This window comes from Eschrichtius robustus, chromosome 13, assembly GCF_028021215.1.
Source record: "Eschrichtius robustus isolate mEscRob2 chromosome 13, mEscRob2.pri, whole genome shotgun sequence".
NCBI classification, from domain to species: Eukaryota; Metazoa; Chordata; class Mammalia; order Artiodactyla; family Eschrichtiidae; genus Eschrichtius; species Eschrichtius robustus.
The window spans coordinates 40157805-40181585 of NC_090836.1; the positions used below are offsets into that span (position 1 = coordinate 40157805).

The 23781-nt window shown below is 36.2% G+C and overlaps 1 protein-coding gene across 2 annotated transcripts in view; it reads right to left on the reverse strand.

Annotated features, from left to right (window-relative positions):
• Positions 1-23770, reverse strand: part of RPAP3 (RNA polymerase II associated protein 3) — a 41699-nt gene extending 17929 nt beyond the window's left edge. For both annotated transcript variants that reach the window (XM_068560382.1, XM_068560380.1), the window contains exons 1-9: positions 23705-23770; positions 20999-21182; positions 20073-20213; positions 14844-14966; positions 13883-14010; positions 10832-10953; positions 10035-10105; positions 8912-9037; positions 7302-7429 (exon numbers count right to left, since the gene is read on the reverse strand). In XM_068560382.1, coding sequence (XP_068416483.1) covers positions 7302-7429; positions 8912-9037; positions 10035-10105; positions 10832-10953; positions 13883-14010; positions 14844-14966; positions 20073-20213; positions 20999-21151 — 992 coding nt within the window. In that variant the 5' untranslated portion in view covers positions 21152-21182; positions 23705-23770. The remainder of the gene's footprint in view (positions 1-7301; positions 7430-8911; positions 9038-10034; positions 10106-10831; positions 10954-13882; positions 14011-14843; positions 14967-20072; positions 20214-20998; positions 21183-23704) is intronic.
• Between the last annotated feature and the right edge of the window lie 11 nt (positions 23771-23781).

The following is a 23781-nucleotide window of genomic DNA, read 5'->3' on the forward strand; positions in this document are numbered from 1 at the left end:
ACTAGGCCCGTGAGCCACAGCTACTGAGCCTGCACGTCTGGAGCTTGTGCTTCGCCACAAGAGAGGCCGCGACAGTGAGAGGCCCGCGCACCGCGATGAAGATTGGCCCCCACTCGTCGCAACTAGAGGAAGCCCTCATATAGAAAAAAAAGAAACAAAAACCGAAGACCCAACACAGCCAAAAAAATAAATAAAATTAATTAATTAATTAATTAAAAAAAAAATACAAGAAACATTTAACAAGGACCTAGAAGAACTAAAGAGTAAACAAACAATGATGAACAACACAATAAATGAAATTAAAAATTCTCTAAAAGGAATCAATAGCAGAAAAATTGAGGCAGAAGACCGGATAAGTGACCTGGAAGATAAAATAGTGGAAATAACTACTGCAGAGCAGAATAAAGAAAAAAGAATGAAAAGAATAGAGGACAGTCTCAGAGACCTCTGGAACAACATTAAATGAACCAACATTCGAATTATAGGGGTCCCAGAAGAAAAAGAGAAAAAGAAAGGGACTGAGAAAATATTTGAAGAGATTATAGTTGAAAACTTCCCTAATACGAGAAAGGAAATAGTCAATCAAGTCCAGGAAGCGCAGAGAGTCCCATACAGGATAAATCCAAGGAGAAACATGCCAAGACACATATTAATCACAGTATCAAAAATTAAATACAAAGAAAAACTATTGAAAGCAGCAAGGGAAAAACAACAAATAACATGTAAGAGAATCCCCATAAGGTTAACAGCTGATCTTTCAGCAGAAACTCTGCAAGCTAGAATGGAGTGGCAGGACATATTTCAAGTGATGAAAGGGAAAAACCTACAACCAAGATTACTCTACCCAGCAAGGATCTCATTCAGATTCGATGGAGAAATCAAAAGCTTTACAGACAAACAAAAGCTAAGAGAATTCAGCACCACAAAACCAGCTTTACAATAAATGCTAAAGGGACTTCTCTAGGCAGAAAACACAAGAGAAGGAAAAGACCTACAATAACAAACCCAAAACAATTAAGAAAATGGTAATAGGAACATACATATCGATAATTACCTTAAATGTAAATGGATTAAATGCCCCAACCAAAAGACATAGACTGGCTGAATGGATACAAAAACAAAACCCATATATATGCTGTCTACAAGAGACCCACTTCAGAACTAGGGACACATACAGACTGAAAGTGAGGGGATGGAAAAAAGATATTCCGTGCAAATGGAAATCAAAAGAAAGCTGGAGTAGCAATTCTCATATCAGACAAAATAGACTTTAAAATAAAGACTATTACAAGAGACAAAGAAGGACACTACATAATGATCAAGGGATCAATCCAAGAAGAAGATATAACAATTGTAAGTATTTATGCACCCAACATAGGAGCACCGCAATACACAAGGCAAATGCTAACAGCCATAAAATGGGAAATCGACAGTAACACAATCATAGTAGGGGACTTTAACACCCCACTTTCACCAATGGACAGATCATCCAAAATGAAAATAAATAAGGAAACACAAGCTTTAAATGATACATTAAACAACATGGGCTTAATTGATATTTATAGGACATTCCATCCAAAAACAACAGAATACACTTTCTTCTCAAGTGCTCATGGAACATTCTCCAGGACAGATCATATCGTGGGTCACAAATCAACTCTTGATAAATTTAAGAAAACTGAAATCGCACCAAGTATGTTTTCCAACCACAATGCTATGAGACTAGATATCAATTACAGGAAAAAAATCTGTAAAAAATACAAACACATGGAGGCTAAACAATACACTACTTAATAACCAAGAGATCACTGAAGAAATCAAAGAGGAAATCAAAAAATACCTAGAGACAAATGACAATGAAAACACGACGACCCAAAAGCAATGGGATGCAGCAAAAGCAGTTCTAAGAGGGAAGTTTATAGCAATACAATCCTACCTCAAGAAACAAGAAACATCTCAAATAAACAACCTAATCTTACACCTAAAGCAATTACAGAAAGAAAAACAAAAAAACCCCAAAGTTAACAAGAGGAAAGAAATCACAAAGATCAGATAAGAAATAAATGAAAAAGAAATGAAGGAAACAATAGCAAAGATCAATAAAACTAAAAGCTGGTTCTTTGAGAAGATAAATAAAATTGATAAACCATTAGCCAGAGCTCAGTGCTTTGTGACCAGCTAGAAGGATGGGATAGGGAGGGTAGGAGGGAGGGAGATGCAAGAGGGAAGAGATATGGGGATATATGTATATGCATAACTGATTCACTTGGTTACAAAGCAGAAACTAACACACCACTGTAAAGCAATTATACTCCAATAAAAATGTTAAAAAATAAATAAATTTAAAAAATAAAAAAATAAAAAAATAAAAAGAAATGAAAAGGGAGGAGTAACAACTGACACTGCAGAAACACAAAGGATCATGAGAGATTACTACAAGCAACTATATGCCAATAAAATGGACAACCTGGAAGAAATGAGCAAATACTTAGAAAGGCACAACCTTCCAAGACTGAACCAGGAAGAAATAGAAAATATAAACAGACCAAAAACAAGCACTGAAATTGAGACTGTGATTAAAAATCTTCCAACAAACAAAAGCCCAGGACCAGATGACTTCACAGGCGAATTCTATCAAACATTTAGAGAAGAGCTAACTAACACCTATCATTCTCAAACTCTTCCAGACAAAACCAGACAAAGATGTCTCAAAGAAAGAAAACTACAGGCCAATATCACTGATGAACATAGATGAAAAAATCCTCAACAAAATACTAGCAAACAGAATCCAACAGCACATTAAAAGGATCATACACCATGATCAAGTGGGGTTTATCCTAGGAATGCAAGGATTCTTCAATGTATGCAAATCAATCAACGTGAAACCACCATATTAACAAACTGAAGAATAAAAACCATACGATCGGGGCTTCCCTGGTGGCGCAGTGGTTGAGAGTCTGCCTGCCAATGCAGGGGACGCGGGTTCGAGACCTGGTCTGGGAGGATCCCACATGCCGCGGAGCGACTAGGCCCGTGAGCCACGACTGCTGAGCCTGTGCGTCCGCAACAAGAGAGGCCGCGATAGTGAGAGGCCCGCGCACCGCGACGAAGAGTGGCCCCCACTTGCCGCAACTAGAGAAAGCCCTCGCACAGAAACAAAGACCCAACACACCCAAAAATAAATAAATAAATAAATAAATTTATTTAAAAAAAAAACAAAAAACCATACGATCATCTCAATAGATGCAGAAAAAGCTTTCAACACAATTCAACACCCACTTATGATAAAAACCCTCCAGAAAGTAGGCATAGAGGGAACTTATCTCAACATAATAAAGGCCATATATGACAACCCCACAGCCAACATTGTTCTCAGTGGTGAAAAACTGAAACCATTTCCACTAAGATCACTAACAAGGCAAGGTTGCCCACTCTCACCACTATTATTCAACATAGTTTTGGAAGTTTTAGCCACAGCACTCAGAGAAGAAAAAGAAATAAAAGGAATCCAAATCAGAAAAGAAGAAGTAAAGCTGTCACTGTTTGCAGATGACATGACACTATACATAGAGAATCCTAAAGATGCTACCAGAAAACTACTAGAGCTAATCAATGAATTTGATAAAGTAGCAGGATACAAAATTAATGCACAGAAATCTCTTGCATTCTCATACACTAATGATGAAAAATCAGACAGAGAAATTAAGGAAACACTCCCATTGACCACTGCAACAAAAAGAATAAAATACCTAGGAATACACCTACCTAAGGAGACAAAAGACCTGTATGCAGAAAACTATAAGACACTGATGAAAGAAAATAAAGATACAAACAGATGGAGAGATATACCATGTTCTTGGATTGGAAGAATCAACACTGTGAAAATGACTATACTACCCAAAGCAATCTACAGATTCAATGCAATCCCTATCAAACTACCAATGGCATTTTTCACATAACTAGAACAAAAAATTTCACAATTTGTATGCAAACACAAAAGACCCCGAGTAGCCAAAGCAATCTTGAGAAAGAAAAACGGAGCTGGAGGAATTAGGCTCCCTGACTTCAGACTATACTACGAAGGTACAGTAATCAAGACACTATGGTACTGGCATAAAAACAGAAATACAGATCAATGGAACAGGATAGAAAGCCCAAAGATAAACCCATGCACATTTGGTCACCTTATCCTTGATAAAGGAGGCACGAATATACAATGGAGAAAAGACAGCCTCTTCAATAAGTGGTGCTGGGAAAACTGGACAGCTACATGTAAAAGAATGAAATTAGAACACTCCCTAACGCCATACACAAAGCTAACCTCAAAATGGATTAAAGACCTAAATGTAAGGCAGACACTATAAAACTCTTAGAGGAAAACATAGGCAGAACACTCTATGACATAAATCACAGCAAGATCCTTTCTGACCCACTTCCTAGAGAAATGGAAATAAAAACAAAAATAAACAAATGGGACCTAATGAAACTTTAAAGCTTTTGCACAGCAAAGGAAACCATAAACAGGACCAAAAGACAACCCTCAGAATGGGAGAAAATATTTGCAAATGAAGCAACTGACAAAGGATTAATCTCCAAAATATACAAGCAGCTCATGCAGCTCAATATCAAAAAAACAAACAACCCAATCCAAAAATGGGCAGAAGACCTAAATAGACATTTCTCCAAAGAAGATATACAGATTGCCAACAAACACATGAATGCTCAACATCATTAATCATTAGAGAAATGCAAATCAAAACTACAATGAGATATCATCTCACACCGGTCAGAATGGCCATCATCAAAAAACCTAGAAACAATAAATGCTGGAGAGGGTGTGGAGAAAAGGGAACACTCTTGCACTGTTGGTGGGAATGTAAATTGATACAGCCACTATGGAGAACAGTATGGAGGTTCCTTAAAAAACTAAAAATAGAACTACCATACGACCCAGCAATCCCACTACTGGGCATATACCCTGAGAAAACCATAATTCAAAAAGAGTCATGTACTAAAATGTTCATTGCAGCTCTATTTACAATAGCCAGGACATGGAAGCAACCTAAGTGTCCATTGACAGATGAATGGATAAAGAAGATGTGGCACATACATACAATGGAATACTACTCAGCCATAAAAAGAAACTAAATTGAGTTATTTGTAGTGAGGTGGATGGACCTAGAGTCTGTCATACAGAGTGAAGTAAGTCAGAAAGAGAAAAACAAATACTGTATGCTAATACATATATATGGAATCTAAAAAAAAAAATGGTTATGAAAAACATAGGGGCAGGACAGGAATAAAGACGCAGATGTAGACAATGGACTTGAGGACACCGGGAGGGGGAAGAGTAAGCTGGGACGAAGTGAGAAGTGGTATGGACTTATATATACTACCAAATGCAAAACAGATAGCTAGTGGGAAACAGCTGCATAGCACAGGGAGATTAGCTCGGTGCTTTGTGACCACCTAGAGGGGTGGGATAGGGAGGATGGGCGGGAGACGCAAGAGGGAGGAGATAAGGGGATATATGTATATGTATAGCTGCTTCACTTTGTTATAAGGCAGAAACTAATGCACCATTGTAAAGCAATTATACTCCACTAAAGATGTTTTAAAAAGTCACATAATAGTTCTTTCAGATTAAAAGATACTGTTAACTCGTCATAATATACTTATGTGGTTATCAACTAAAGCAATAAAACACAATAAATTAGAGCTCTCATAAATGTAAATATAATCACCTATTAGAAGGTATTATTCTTGGCACTAGTCAAACCTAAAAATGTAGGCCTTACAATTTTTAAATCATGTGCAATTCTAGAATAGCAAAATTCTAAATTTTCCTAAGTTAGTAAGATATGCAATGATCTTTACTCTGACTAATCAAAATAATACACTTCTAATGTGTCTATTAGTTTCAATGAGGTTAAATATACAATCAAAATTTTCTTCTGTGATAGAGGTTCCTAGCCTGAGATCCTGTGAGAGATCTGAAAACTTGGATGGGAAAAATACTGTATCCTTATTTTCATTAACTTTTAAATGAAATGCAGCTTTCCTTTCAATTACAACTGTAGATAACAAACCACAGTAGTAAAAACAGTACCTATGACTTTGTCACCAGTAAAAATCAGTTATTTTCATATCACATTACATTTGTTACAGATATCTTTGAGATACCACAACTATTTCAGGAATACAGTGGTAGTTTAACCTGCTGTTTGTTTGCATGTGATCATAGTACCCGTTTATAAATGCTCCTACGACACAGCTGGCCAACTACCAGGCAACTCTGTCCCTAGCAGTCACTCAGATGCCAAAGAATGAAGCCATATGTTATCACACTGGTATAATGTAATCATCTGTGCTGCTTTCTGGGCATTCCCTAGACATACTGGTTGATCAGTATGTGGAAGATGTGTCAAAGAACACCCCCAAATTCTAGTGGCTTTACTCAAACTTTCACAACAATATGTCTTTAAAACATTTTTTAACTTTAACTTGCCTGTATTTTTTATTTTTAACTTGCCTGCATTTTAAACATAGTTTCTCATTTTGTACTATGTTAAGTTTTAAAAGTATGTATACCAATGTATCACAAATTTTAATATTTTTAAAACTCTATTTCAATATAGTTGATTTCCTATGTAATCCTAAATGTATAATTATGCAGTTAAAAATATTATCTTGAGAAAGGTGCACCATGCAGCCAAAGTGGTCTATGGCACCAAAAATGTTTAGAATCCTTACTTATAATATTTATAGGATTTTTTAATTCTGTAACTAGTGTGTAAAGTATTATTACAACAGATTCAAAGACATAGTTTCTGTCATCAGATATTATCCTGCTGACTGTCCAACATGGAGCCCTTGAGTGCATCGAGAAATATGTGGTTAGTATCACAGGACCAAGTTTTAGTTGTATATGTAATCAATCAGCAGTTTCAATGACAGCAATTCCCTTTTGTTATATATGTATACACTTCTAGATAAGATTCTGCCCAAAGGGTTCTGAGGTTAAAAATAACTTTCAAATCACTAATTCAGAATAACATAAAGAAATTAAAGAAGTGTTAAACTGTGTAATGCCAGAGCATTAAAACTGGAAAAATATTTTAGAGCTAACTTTTACTGAATATGTACTATGACACACACACACACTCTCTCTCGCTCTCTCATTTAACTTTAATGCTTAGGAGTAAATGAATTAAATTTAAATTTATTATTTAGCTAATATGCCAATTTATGGTAAATTTCATTTTTCATCTTGAAAAGAATTAAAAGTAACCAGTACTTACTTCTGAATCTTCAGACAGGCCATTGCTCTGTTAGCTGGAAGAAGGGCATTAGCGCCATCTGCTGCTATCCCTCGAGTATAGCATTCAATTGCTCTTTCATATTTCCCCTCTTTGAAAAATGCATTCCCCTATCATTTTGGAAAGAAGCATGGAGAAGAATAAAAAAAGAAAATGCAAAAAAAAAAAAAAATTATTTGAATTCAAATCTTTAGCAACACTGCAAGTATACCCATCATTATATCAGTAATTAAACTATATTTTAATTGCTAAAAATCCATGATACATGTTTTAGAATCTGTTAGTTTGGATTGCTTTTATATTGGCGTTAATCTCTTTTCAGTACTAAAAGAAAACAGTATGCTACTATATTACCTTGCAGCATTAACCATTATTTTATTAATTAAAGATTGGAGAAAGCTTAAATTAAAAACACATTTTAATAAATATAGGCCCAGGGGCTTCCCTGGTGGCACAGTGGTTAAGAATCCACCTGCCAATGCAGGGGACACGGGTTCGAGCCCTGGTCCGGGAAGATCCCACATGCCGTGGAGCAACTAAGCCCAGGTGCCACAACTACCGAGCCTGCACTCTAGAGCCCGTGAGCCACAACTACTGAAGCCTGTGCGCCACAACTACTGAAGCCCGTGTGCCTAGAGCCCATGCTCCGCAACAAGAGAAACCACCACAATGAGAAGCCCGCGCACCGCAACGCAGAGTAGCTGCCGCTCGTGGCAACTAGAGAAAGCCCGCACGCAGCAACGAAGACCCAACATAGCCAAAAAATAAATAAGTAAATAGAATTTTATAAATAAATAAATAAATATAGGCCCGAATATTACACTCTTTAGTTATATTAGAATCTGTACAGGGAATTCCCTGGTGGTCCAGTGGTTAGGACTCCACGCTCTCACTGCTGAGGGCCCTGGTTCGAACCCTGGTCAGGGAACTAAGATCCCACAAGCCACAAGGCACAGCCATAAAAAATAGAATCCGTACAAAAGAATTTCAAAACTCAAATAATTTTTGTGAAAGAACAGAGTACCAGACTGTATACCTCACTCTCCAGTAACATTAATATGCTTAAACATAGAATAAGTTAAACTGTATTGGAATGTGTATACTAGATTTCACTGTAACATTTATTTATAATCAGAATCAGATATATCACAATCAATAATCATTCCGTAAGTATTTACTAGGAATCTTTTGTGGGTCCATGAAAGGCTATAATATGTTAAATTAAATCTCAACTCAGGATTTCTAAAGAAATTTTGATCAGAAATAGTTCAGTGGGAATTAATGAAAAATAAGTAAGAATGAATTGTAATTTATTTGTATGTTAAATTTATAACCACTATATGTAAATATATGTTAAAATGCTCAAAAATAATTTGTTTCCTAAACTTAAATACTCTTTTAAAATTATGTATTAAGTCATCAATTACTCAAAGTTTTAATTAGTAGGCCCCAGAAGTTTTAGTATATTTAAGTTTCAGTTTCTACTGAAGAAGAATTTTAATATAATATTAGGAAAGACAGAAACTTAACTGATACACAAAAAGCTAAGAGTAAGCTCAGAGAAACATATATTTGTTGGAATCCTGGATTACCCGATCTTTCTCTGAAATGGCCTGCTGTTTATTCTGTTGCTCTTCAATTTGTTTTTTCTCTCCTTCAGCTGACTTAATCATTGTATCAGCTTCCTCTGGATATGAGTTTTCTTTGGAAGTTAAAGCCTAGGAGACATAGCAGTCAGCTAAAATAAAACAAGTAATGGAAGACGCATACATATTTGACTTTAAAACAATAAATTATTCAAATATATTAGAATTCCTGCCACATTTCAAATAATTAATATTTATGCCAATTCAAAATCTTTCTACTTACTAAAATAAAAAGCAAAGAAATTTAATGTGCATCTTATTCCAAATAAGTAATATTCACTAAAGACAGTTGTTCATTTATTTATTCAACAAATATTTACTGAATCTAGGAACAATTTTCAAAAATAAAGAAGGTAATTGAGACCACATCACCAAATTTCTCAAATTTAATATTCATAGTCATTATTTGACCTAGGACAAAACACAAAAATATACAATACAGTTCACAATTATAATCAAGTTGATATATTTACCAACAGATTTTATGTGCAATAAGTAATGGCAATATTTAAAGGCAGACTTTCCCCAATCATTGTCACTTTTTTATCAAAGTTTCAACAGATGGCAAAATAATTATAACTGATTCAACAGCAAAGTAAAAGGAATATGTAACTGTTCAGTATCATTTGACAGCAAATTTTACATTTAAGTATCTATTTTCTTACTGTTAAACAACTAGTATTATTTTTGCTATATAGACCATAAAGATGGAGCAAGTTTAAAACTATACGAAATCAAAGAAATATGCAAAAGTACAAAAATCAAAGCACAAGCCAAATAAGAAAAATCAGTGAGATAAAGAAAAATGATTCTGACATCTAGGAAAAAGTGAAGCAGCAGTAGTTCTAAATATCTCAGACAACTTTTTAAGATAATAACTAATTAAGAATCTTTAAATACCATTATACCACCTCTAGCTTACAAATTTGTTTAGTAAAAAACTCTATAGTACAAAGAATTAAAAGTAGAAAAATGTCTATGTTACGTAGTACAAAGTCTATGCAAAAACCTTTACTTTACCAAATAAAAGTAATAAGTAACGTACTTAATTTAAATAACTATAGTTTACCTGATTAATTTTCCTGAGTTCATTTGTAGCTTCAAAGTTATTGGGTTCCAGTTCTAATACTTTTTCATAATCTGAGTAAAACAGAAGATAAAGAATATTTGAAAGATATATGAGATTAAAAAACCTGTATAGAACAACAATCATTTGCTTACATGTGACAAATAGGTAACTATCCTATAGCAAAATTAAGAGGAACTAAGAAACACTAACATTATGCCACTGGACTTCCTCCATTCCCCCAGGACAGACAAAACCCTGACAGAATCCTTGTGACAGATCACCTTCTTCTACCAGCCCCAGGAAGAATACTTGCTATCATAGTTATACTTCATAAAACCAAGAAGGAGCACAATCTTTCAGACATCAGCTTCATTCAGATTTTGTGATTTGTACTATGCAAACCTATTCTATGGAATAATGGAAGGCTTAGAATTTACAAATAAAAATGTGTTAAGGCTTTACATGCATTACCTCTAGCCTCACAATAGCCAACAAGATGTTTTAATCCCTATTTTACAGATGAGAAATTGAAAATCAGAGAAGATACATAACCTTCCCCTGGTCACACAGCTCATGGTCAAATGAGAATTTGAACCAAAGTCTAATTGGTGGCAAATAACATGCTCTTTTCCCAAAATATCAAGACACGTTTTAAGTTTCAAAAATGAGTTTTATTCAATAATAGACAGATCTCTAAAGGTAGTAACTGTGATTCTCTATTATTCTTCGTATAGCATCAGTTAAATTAAAATTTTCAATAATTTTTTAGATAATGATGACTTGGAAAATATTAATACCTTTTTTGGCATCCTCTAATTTTTGCAAAGCAAATCGAGCAGCACCTCGTCTTGCATAAGCCTTTGTATAACTTCTATTCAAGGCAACTGCTAAATTACAATCAGACTCAGCAACAGCAAATCTACAATTTAAAAAAATAAAGTTAATAAAAATCATCTGTTAAACCAAAACTTCAAAAAATTTGTTTCTGAAATCTCTGGAAAGGGAATTTACTTCCCAATTGAAGGCATGTTTCCCATCTCCTTTTACTGAAGCCCACTAAAATCAGTAATTCCTGATGGTGAGACGTGAGCAGTACTCCCTTTAAAGCAAAGAACAAAAATGCCCACTATCACTGCTTTTTCTCAGTACTGTGCTAGAGGTCTTGGCCAATGTAGTTCCGTAAGAAAGAAACAACAGCCAAAAGAACTGGAAAGGAAGGAACAAAACTGACATTCTCAGATGATATGATGGTCTACCAAGAAAACTCAAAACAATCTGGAGACATTGTTAGAAATAATGAAAGTTTAGCAAGGTGGCTACTCTACTAGAAATCAGCAACAAAAAACTGATAAATCTAACAAAAGATGTACAAGATCCATATGCAGAAAATTACAAGACTGTCTTCAAAGACATCAAAGAAATAGAGCAATTTCACATTCATCTATAATAAGACACAAAAACACAACAATATAATTCTCTCCAAACTGATCTATAAATCCAATGCAATTGTAATCAAAATTTTTCAAGGAATTCGACAAGATGATTCTAAAATTTATACTGATAAGTAAAAGTTCAAAAATACCAAACATTCCTAGAGAATAATAAGGTAGGAGAATGCCCTATACCAAATACCAAGACTTATTATAATTATAATGCTATAATAATTAAAGACAGTGTGGAATGGTTATAGTAATGGGCAACAGATCAATGTAAAGAATAGAGGGAAGAAAAAGAGATCCGTGCAAATTTGACATATGACAACAGTGGAATTGCAGATCCACGGGGAAAGCATGGATATTCAACAAATAGATCTGAAACAACTGGGATATTCATGTGAAAAGATATGAAATTGGAATTCTACCCTCAGCATATATAAAAAGACTTAAGTGTGAAAAGTAAAACTTATACGAGTAAACATAGGAGACTGTTATGAACTCAGGGAAGGAAACTACTTTAACAAATCATATTTTTCAAAGTGCCAACATTTTACAAAAATCAATAAATGAAACACATTAAAATTAAAAATTTCTGGGACTTCCCTGGTGGTCCGTGGTTGAGACTCTGAGCTCCCAATGCAGGGGGCACAGGTTCAATCTCTGGTTGGGGAACTAAGATCCCACATGCCACATGGTGGGGTCGAAAAAATAATAATAATAATAAAATATATATTTTTTAATAAAATTAAATTAAAAATTTCTGCTCACCAAGACTCCATAAAAAAAGGAAGATCAGCTACAAATTGAGAGAAGATAATTATTATAAACACTAAAGAATTAGTATCTAGAATAAAGAACTCTTAAAAATCAACAGCAAAACAGCCTAACAGAAAAATGGTCAAAAGATAAAACAGACATTTCACAGAAAAAAAAAAAAAATAAGTGGTGAATAAACATATAAGAAGATGCTCAACCTCATTAGAAATTGGGGAAATGCAAGTTGAGGCCACAGTGAATTACCATTTTACACCCCCTAGACTGAAAACAATTCAGAAGCCCAATTATACCCGTGTTGGTAAAGATACGGAACATTCATTCTTATACACTGCTAATGGGAATGTTACAACTACCCTTGTAGCAACTGGTCACCACCATTTAAAGTTGAACCTGTGCACATCCTATGACCCAGCACCAAGAAACAGGTACAAGAGTGTTCACAGTATCACTGTTGTTAAATAAGAAAGGGAAGGAGGGTGGAAGGCAGGGAAAGAAAGCAGGGAGAAGAAAAGGAAAGAGAGGAAGAAAGGAACAAACCAACAATCCAGCAACCGGAGAATGGATACATAATGGTATATTACTAAAAAGGAACTGCATATAGCAGTGAAAATGAGAGATCTACAGCTATATGCAAAATACGAACAAATCTTAGAAAGATACTATTCAAAGAAATAGACAAGCCACAGAAGACTACATCCGGTATGAAATACTTTTAAAGCTCAAAAATAAGCAATGTTATGCAATATATTATTTAAAGATACATACATACATAATGAACTTTTTTTTTTTTAAATCAAAAGAATGATATACAACTCAAGACAGTGGTTTACAGGGAGGGACAAGGGTCAGGATATGGAAAAGAATATCAAAGGTAGCTTCAAAAATAATGTTCTGGTTCTTAAGCTGGGTGGCAGGTTCATGCAGGTTTATTTAAAATTATTCTTCATCACTTACACAGTGCAGATATCAAATATTATAAAATATAAATATTCCCCTAATTTGTCAGGATATGAATAGCACGAGTTTCAAAGATCTAAAAATACGCTATTTAAAACAGTAAAAATTCAGACACCAATATAGTTCGTATTTCCAAATAATTAAAACAGTAAGAATGTCCTCCTTGATGGTATTTGTCTTTTTAAAATTTCTTATGATAGGTCAGTTCCCTGCTTAGGATTAAGACCATACACATTTATGTTCTTCAACATTAAGTATTTATTTAAAGGGTTTGACCTAAACAAATGTTGAAACATATTTTAAGTTTACCATAATAAAAGTTCTCTGTGTTAAACAGTGGATAATTTTTCAAAATAATGGAGCAAAATTAATTTATAAAACATTTTTACCCAGCTAACTTTTTTTTCGTCTGTGAATTAGGTAAAGAGCATCATTACTCAACTTTTAGAGGAGGGACACCTCAGTAAAGTGAGCTACGGGAGCATGGTTTGAGCACCTGAATGTTTAAAATGGCTTAAGTAAAAGACCTCAGTAAAAGGGAGTGAGTTATAAAAATTTATAGTTGAAAAGAAATGTAAAACTTTTTCAAGCATTCCCACACATTTTATCACGAAAGATTTTTTTTTTAAGTCTCCATATACACATAAAATATTCACACACATTATGGAAACGCCTTACTTCTTCAGTCTAAAGTACGCCGATGCTCTGTTTGTTGGCAACACAGGATTATATGGGTCAGCACCCATGCCTTTGGTGTAGCATTCAATCGCTTCATCATATTTTCCTTGTTTGAAGTATTTATTGCCCTGAAAAAGCATACAAGTCAGATATATACTGGCACAGAATTCCAGAGCCATTTTCTCTCATTATTATCCATCTCTCCCTTATCTCATTAGCCATGTGATCAAGGCTCACAGGAAAGGCAAGGGAATTAAGCAAAGTGGTCTTTTTACAAGTGCTAAAATTCACTATATAGTCATAGTTTGGTCACAATCCAAGAGCCCTGGCAGAAAAATGAGTAAAATACCTAGCATTATATACTTTTTATTGACAATAAGAACCCACAGAAATGTAACAAAAGAAAGGCATAAAGATAAATTTTAATCTGAAAGAGTGCCACCTCTTTGAAAAGCAATATAGCCAGTTTTACAATAATGAGGCATTCCTCAGGGAGATGTTGAACGTTCCAAAAAGCAACCAAAGATGGTCTGTGATATGGAGGAGTGGGATATAATGTCCATGTCAAGAATCACACGCTGATTTGATTAGTACTTCAGTCTACTACTTAAAGCCCTGGAGTAACTCTCTGTATGCTCCAAGCACTTTACATATAATAATTCATTTAATAACACAACCACCCATTGAGGTTTAGTAATAATATTAATCTTATTTTACAGCTGAGAAAACTGAGTACATACAGGCAATTTAAAGAACTTGTCACAGGATTTGAACCTAGATAATCTGGTTTCAGAGCACATACTCCTAACCACTACGCTATACTGCCTCCTGATAGGGATATAGCCAATAACAGCTTAAAGTCTGAACACCCCCTAAATTATGCTGTAGAAATCTTGGTATGGACATGATTTCCTACATATCCTGCTTACTTGAAGGAACCAACAGCTAACCTAAAGAGTACCTTTTCTTTTAGAGCAAGAGCCTTTTGTGAATCTACATGAATCCCATCTTCTTCTGACTCCGATTCTTGAGACACAGAATCATGGGTACTCTCTTCTTTGTCAAGCTCATCAAGGATACTGTCCTGAAATCAAAAGTAGGGAAACAGTGTTCATAATTACATGACCATTAAAAAAAGAAGATAAACTCCGCCCCCCCAAAAAGAACATTCAAAAGAACATTAAGTTGTTACAATCTAAGGACCTAAAGGCCTACAAAAGCAACTCAAATAACCTCTCATTCTTAAGATTAAATCCAGAGAAAAGGGTATTCTTGCTTAGAAGACCAAGATCCAAACCACTTAGAGAATCTGACTTTGAATTCATAAAGTAAGCTAAGTCAATAGAGTCTAAAAATCACCCCTAAATCACAAACTATTAGCAGCGAAGTATTATTCCTTTACATACGAGAAGTTTGCAAATAACCCCAAATCTATGTAATTGCATCCAACAGCAGAGAAAGGTTTTATCTAAAAACTTTTCTCTCTTATTTTTAAAACAAAAACTGCTTGTAGGGCACAATTAACTCCTGATTCTCACAGCAACCTATGAGGTAGATATAATTACCCATGTGTTTCACTTGAAGGAACTGACAAATAGAAGTTAGTTAACTCACTCAGGGTCACTCAGCTAGTAAGTGGCCAAATAAGGATCTGAACCCAGGCAGTGTGCCTCCTCCAGAGGGCTCTCAATGACTATATTATACTGTTTCTCAGTGTATTCCGAAATATAGCTGACTCTACCAAAGAAAATACATAACATGCTAGTCCAGCAATTCCCAATCTCTTTTGACTCACACATTCCTTTCACGGTAATGAATCATTTCATGGACCCCATCAGTATTTTTTTAATCATTTTTTTTTAGCACATATAATAAAAGAATGATTTTTAGTAAGAGACTTTTCTTTTTTTTTTTTTTTTCCACACCACTTGGCTCACAAGATCTCAGTTCCCCAGCCAGGGACTGAACCCGGGCCACGGCATTGAAAGCCCAGAATCGTAATCACTAGGCCACCAGGGAACTCCCTAGTAAGAGATTTTAAACCAGTAACCATTAAAGCGTTAATTAAAACTCATGTAAACAGGGCTTCCCTGGTGGCGCAGTGGTTAAGAACCCACCTGCCAATGCAGAGGACACGGGTTCAAGCCCTGGTCCGGAAAGATCCCACGTGCTGCAGAGCGACTACGCCCATGAGCCACAACTACTGAGCCTGCGCTCTAGAGCCCGTGCTCTGCAACAAGAGAAGCCACCGCATTGAGAAGCCCACACACTGCAACGAAGAGTAGCACACCCTCTTGACGCAACTAGAGAAAGCCCGCGCGCAACAACGAAGACCCAATGCAACCAAAAATAAGTAAAATAAAATAAATAAATTTATTTTTTTTAAAAACTCATGTAAACAAAAACTTAATTATTATATAAACAAAATCCTTTCTGTATTTAACAATATACTATTTTAAATAATTTATGTAGGAAAAAAATTGTTGATAAATTAAAAAACAAAATAAGACCTATGCTTAGTTTCATTGAATGAACATTCAAAGATGGACTGAAATTTAGCTATGTGTTTTAGCATGAAGATTCTAGAAATTCCACCAGCCTACCAAGATTAAAGCCAAGACCGTCCAACCCTGTTACACAGACATGTGTAGAAAACTAACAGCAGCAGAACGCCAAAGCCGCTGCTCAGGTCTGAACTAGAATGGAACAACCATGACTGCACTGGCCACACAAAGCAGGAGTTCAATCAATATCTGTTGAATGAATAAGTGACTGTAGAAAGCAACTCTCTAAGAAATCATCTGACATGATGCCTTTTAGGAAAGGGCACTATAAGATGCCAATTTATGAAAAGGAAAAGGCTACATAGAAGGGGGTAAAGTTACAAAAAATGAAAGCAGACTAAATAATACTCAGCAGAGGATAAATCACATGTTTAGAAAGTATCATTTCCAACAGTAATAAATTCAAGACCCAAAATCATACTTCTCTTACATCGAGACATTACTAAAGCAGATGACATACTATTTAAATAATAATGTGCGCTCTCTCTGGACTCAATTAGCCTTGGTTTCATTAAGAAAAATACAACCAGGGCAGAAGACATAAATAGACATTTCTCCAAAGAAGACATACAGATGGTCAATAGGCACATGAAAAGATGCTCAACATCACTAATTATCAGAGAAATGCAAATCAAAACTACAATGAGGTATCACTTCACACCAGTCAGAGCAGCCATCATCAAAAAGTCTACAAATAATAAATGCTGGAGAAGGTGTGGAGAAAAGGCAACCCTCCCACTCTGCTGGTGGGAATGTAAATTGGTGCAGCCACTATGGAGAACAGTATAGAGGTTCCTTACAAAACTAAAAATAGAGCTACCATATGATCCAGCAATCCCACTCCTGGGCATATAACCAGAAAAGACAAAAACTCTAATTTGAAAACATACATGCAGCCCAATGCTCCTAGCAGCACTATTTACAATAGCCAAGACATGGAAGCAACCGAAATGTCCATCGACAGAGGAAGGCATAAAGAAGATGTGATACATATATACAATGGAATATTACTCAGCCACAAAAAAGAATAAAATAATGCCATTTGCAGCAACATGGATGGATATGGAGATTATCATACTAAGTGAAGTAAGTCAGACAGAGAAAGACAAATATCATATGATATTGCTTATATGCAGAATCTAAAAAATTTTTTTAAAAAGATACAAATGAATTTATTTACAAAACAGAAACAGATTCACAGACTTAGAGAACAAAGTTATGGTTACCGGGGGGAAGGGTCAGGGGGCGGGGATAGATTGGGAATTTGGGATTGACATGTGCACACTACTATATTTAAAATAACCAACAAGGACCTACTGTATAGTACAGGGAACTCTGCTCAATATTCTGAAATAACCTAAATGGGAAAAGAATTTGAAAAAGAATAGATGCATGTATATGTATAACTGAATCACTTTCCTGTACACCTGAAACTAACACAACATTGTTAATCGACTATGCTCCAACATAAAATAAAAATTAAAAGAAAAAAAGAAAAAGAAAAAAGTGATATAAATGAACTCACTTACAAAACAGAAACAGACTCTCAGACATAGAAAACAGTTTATGGTTACCAAAGGGGGAAGTGGGGGAGGGATAAATTAGGAGTTTGGGTTTAATAGATATATACTACTATATATAAAACATAAACAATAAGGACCGACTGTATAGCACAGGGAACTATATTCAATATCTTGTAATAACCTATAATGGAAAAGAATCTGAAAAAGTACAGATAAGTGTGTGTGTATATATACATATAAAACTGAATCACTTTGCTGTACACCTGAAACTAAATTGTAAATCAACTATACTTCAATTAAAAAATTAATTAATTAAAAATAAATGTTTTAAAAAAAGAGAAATACAACTAATTTGAAAAACCATTTGGCAGTATCTTCTAATGCTAAATGCATATACAAACTATGACCAAGCAAATACCATCCCAGGTGCTTATATCCATCAAAAGACATGTACAAGAATGTTCATAGCAGGTTTATTCATAACAGCCCCAAGCTGAAAACAACTCAGTGTATATCAATAGAATGGATACACAAATTGTGATATATTCACACAATGGAATTCTGATCAGCAATGAAAAAGAACAAACTACTGCTACTGACAGTACGGATCGATCTCAGACAATAATAGCAAAAGAAGCCAAACAGAGAAGAGTGCATACTGTATGATACAATTGCAAGAAATTCCAAAACTGGCAAAACCTATCTACAACATTAGAGATTACAACAGTGGCCACCTTTGGGAGGTAATCAACCGAAAAGGGAGGTTTCTGGGATACCAGAAATGTTCTGTATCTTGATCTGGATGGTAGTTTCTCAGTTTTGTACATGAGTGAAAATTCAGGAAGTTGTACATTTAAGATTTTGGGACTTTACTGTATGAATGTTACACCTCAATAAAAACGTTAAACAAAAAAGTGAAAAGAAAATAATAAACATAAAAATCAGAATAGTAGTTACCTCTGAAGGTAGAGAGGAGAAAAGAAGATGGGACAGGGAAGGAGCACCCTGGCAGCTTCAATGGGATTGGAATAATTCTCTTTATGTTAGGTGCTGGGTTTATGTATTCATTTTATTATCATGCTTTAGAACACGTATCTCTACAAACTATTTTGTATGAATCAAATATTACATAATGAACACTTTTAAAAAGACTAAAAGCGAGTGTGTATTCCAAATCAACCTAACTAAATCAACCCTTAGGGTGGGTCAGAGTCTAGAATAAGGCTGGCCAACAGGTTCCTGTTCACAGGTTGGCCTGACAGTGGCTGCTTGGAATACTGGGTAGAGGGTTATGAGGCAGAGTAATTAATTCTCCAGCTACACTGTGTCTCATGTGTGGGAGATGGGAGGCATGCACCACACCAGCCTAGAAGGGTGAAGCCCACCCTTCCTGAAATCAAGATAGCCCTACTTCTATTGTCACGCAGCCCTAGCCCTAAGACTAAACCCAAAGGCATTCTCTTTTAGCCAGTATTCTACAGGTCCTTCAGTCTATAAAAAAAAAAAAAAAAAATGTTGGTAGAGTCCTTCTTTTCTCATATTATTACTATCTTAGAATTCTGGCTGTTTAAGGGTTAGAGATGTTGAGGAGGAAGGAGGTGGGTGCAACTATAGGTGGATAGCATAAGGGAGGTCTTTGTAATGATGCAATATTTCCGTATCTTAATTGCAATGGTGGTTACCCAAATCTACAGGTCATAAAATGGCAAAGAACTACACATACATTTGCACCAATATCAATTTCCTGGTTTTGATACTGTACTATAGTTAAATAAGATGTAACCATTAGGGGAGATTGGGTGAAGAGTACACTGGATCTCTATGTACTATTTGTGCAAAAGGAGAAAAAAAGAAAAAATAGGAAAAAAGAAAAGAATCCAGCTGTTTTAGCCACTATTCACTGAAAAAGGACTGTAGGAGAAAAAATAATCTAGTTAATTGAACAGCTAGGTATTTAAGTTTTCATTCCACACAAAATAGTCTATAAGAGAAAGACACAGGTCCTAAGAACTCTACATTATTTTTCATTTAATCCATGACTCTTAACTAACTCCAAGAAAATTTTACTCAAATACTAAGAAGCATATAACCAGATTAACTTACCACATCAAGTTTTGCCCATGCCTCATAATCATAAGATTTTATCCTGTTTTTTGTGTTTTCATCTTTGGTTTTTTTAGATGACTCTTTAACTTTGCTTTTCTTCTTTTTCCTAAGATTCCCATTTCGAATAGGAGGTAAATTCTAGGAAGGGAAAACAACACAACGTTTTAAGACTGCTCTTTTACTTTTCGGAACTAGCGATGTTTAAAATTCTCACTAAAGTATATTTTCAAGTAAAAGTAATTTTTAATTTAATTTTCAAGTGGTTAGAAATACCAATTCACTCATTTATAATGATAACTTATGCTTGAAAAGTTTAATTCATCCTTTGACAAATATTGAACATTGTTCAGTCATAAGGAAAGTATTGATATTACCTAGAAATTTTAATTATACACTTTGCATTTTAGGATTTGCAATCCTAAATTCAAAAACGGCCTGATCTTCAGCCTTGGTACAATGATTTAGCAGCAGTACAGTGGCACACTGAACTGCCTCCACATCATTACAAACAGTATGAAAAGGCTATCCGTATTTGAATGCGCTGTCTTAAGAAAACCATCTGGTTGAGCCTAGGTACTACCTAAGTTTCTACGGCAATACTGTATGTTAATATATCACTAAATATATAATTATATATGATATACATAATTATATACAAACCTACATATTTTATGATTCTGTTCATTTACCTTAAGAATTATCACATGGTCTTCCTTTCAGTAACTATTCACTAAGCCTTAAAATGTCTTAATATAGTTAATACAATTATTACAAAGACTTTAAAAAGTAGAATTTTTCAAAATGTTGGCAGAAAGCAAATCACTTCAATCAGTATTTCCACAAAACATTTTAAAGGTGGTGCTTTACTTTAAAATAAATAGTTTTGCTGGATGCTAAAGTAGGAATTTAATTAAGAAATTTACCTCTTCAGGAACACCATTCTGTCTTCTAAGTTCCATATCCTTTTGTTTAATATCTTTTTCCCAGTTTTCTAAATCCCTCATAAAGTCTTGTAACTCTTCTGCATTTTGTTTCACTTGTAGCTGTAATTCAATTGCTTTACTTGCTGAAGTCATTGTGGCCTGCACAGTTTTGATCAACCAACCTCTGATAAGAATTAAATAGAATTATTTGGTTTATTTTTTTTGAAACCCAGCTAATTAATGATTTTTACCTCTTCATAAATGGCCAAGATACATGTAAGGAAAGGAACCTAAAGTGATGCAGAAGAAAGAAAATATCAGTATATTATGTTTAAAATGAGTCAATCAATGTTTGCTGAATAAACAAATGCAAAATAAACAGATAGGTCGGGCATCCATGCAATGTGAATGAAAGGCAACAGGGAGGAAATCACTGAAATTAGCAAGCAGCCTATGGTAGCAGATCGGTTGCTCATCTCTAGAGTTTATAAGTTTAGCCTAATTACCTCCTTTACTCTTCTTTTTTTTCAACATTTATTGAACTTTGGCTATGTGAAAGGCCCTGTATCAAGATTTAGGGATACAAAAACAAGACAAGGTCCCTTCTCTAGTGGAGGAGAAAACAAAATAATCGAAGTACTGAGTAACAAAATATTATGCTAGGCAGGGCTTCTCAACCTTGGGACTACTGACATTTTGGGGCAGATAATGCTGTGTTGTAGGTTGGCTGTCCTGTGCGTTGTAGGATGGCAGCATCCCCGGTCTCTACTGACTAGTTGCCAGTATTACTCCCTTCCCTCTGGACTGTAACAACCAAAAATGTCTCCGGACATTTTCAAATATCCCCTGGTTGAGAACCACTGCGCTAGAGGTACATGCAGATGCTATGGGGCTGACCACAAAGGACAGGTATAAATCACACAGTAGGGTGGCAGGTTCAAGGAAAGAGTCCCCAGAGGTGCTGAAATTTAGCCACGTTTCAAAAGGGGTCAGCCAAGTGATTAATGTGGAGGAGTGGGCCAGGAGAATGAGGGACTGGGAGGCAGAATGACGGAAGAGAAGGCAAATATGGGACAGATCAGGAAATGCCAGGCCATGAGATCTGACCTACAGTCTGAAAGCTATGGGAAACATTAAGGTGGTAAAATAAAAGGGACATGATGACTCATTAGACTGAGGAGTTGGTTAGAAGAGAAGGACTCAAAGTCTTAGATTTCTGGTTTGGGAGCCTGGTAAGATTAGTGGTACCACTTTGAGTCAGAAATCACAATTTTAAAAGGAAAAGAGGTTTCAGAATTGCAGAACAAGTGTAAAGCCAGATTTTTTTCAGTTTGGGATAAGGTGAATTTGAGTTCTTATGGGACATCAGGACATAGCCAGTATGTAGTTACAGAGGGCTAGAAATATAAATTTGGATGTCACTAGCATAAAGGTAGAAGCTACAATCATGAGATTTGGATATGTTTAATTACTGTGACTATGGGGGGGGCTGTTGGGGGAAGCCTGAAGAACGCATATCTAGGGAACAAAACAAGGAAGAAATGCCAACACAGTAAAAATCAGGCAGTGGCATCTAGAGAGCTGGGAGGAAAACTTGGAGTACTGTCACAGAAGAGAATTTTCAGGAGTTCAAGAAGACGGAAAGTTAGCAGTGTCAAAGGCCACAGAAGTCACATGGAGGAAATAAAGTGCATTATATTTAATCATATAAAGATTATTTAGAGTTATAAGGGGATTTGTTTTTAAGGACAGAAATAAAATGAGCTGAGTAAATAAGATTATATGAGGATTAGCATAATTTTGCCTTCATAACCTAAAATTGCCCACGAGTATGGGGGGGGGCGGAATTGAGGAACAAAGTAAAAGAAGATATAGGAAAGGGGATGCGTGATGGGGCAAGGTCCCCAAAAAGGTGGGAGGGAATTCAAAGCTTAAGTGTGTATGGGGGGGACAGGGGGGCGGGGGTTGGTTAGGATGGGAGAGATAGAAGAGATCAGCTAAGGGATTCGTTTAGGAGGAGGAAAAGATGTTTGCAACCGCATATAGGTCTTCTGACCCCCCGGCCTTGCGTCAGAAAGTAAACTAAACTTAAGCTTCTTCCAGGCAGTGCCCGTGTTTGATCACATACGTATATCTCATTAAAAAACAAAGCTAGTACCACGTTTTGCCGAGGGACTCAAAAATGTGAATAAAAGCGCAGCAAACCACTGAGATACGTGGGGGGGGGGGGGCGGGGAAATAAACCTTTTCCATTTCACCTATCACCTCTGCTCCCACGGAACCTGCGTCCAAGCAGGCAACCAGAAACTTCCAGCGCCTTGGGTATCACTTTCATACCCAATATCCGGGCGAGCATTGCACACCCACGCCGAAAGGGGGCGGGCACCACCGAGGTCTCCTGGGGAGGGTGGATCTGCGGTCCTAACCACCGCAAATCGCCCAATAATCCGGGCAGCCGGGGTGGAGAGAACGACAGCAAGGCTGTCCGTCCAGGCCCGGGCTTCTCGGGGCGAGCCCCTCCCGGAACGCGCTCCCCGGTACGCCTCTACCCTGGATACCGCCGCGCCGCCGCAACGCCGCGCCCTGCCGCCCGCCCTTGCCCTCTCCGCCTCACCCGGGACCCACGGCCGCACCCTCTCCTCCCGCAGGGCGACCCCAAAAGCCTCCTCCCTGCTGCAGCCGGTGATAACCGCAAAGCCGGCTCACCTCAACACGCCGTTACCGTCTCCACTGCCGCAGCTTCCCGCCCGCAGTGACTCACGCCGGGCCCCGCCTTCCTGGGC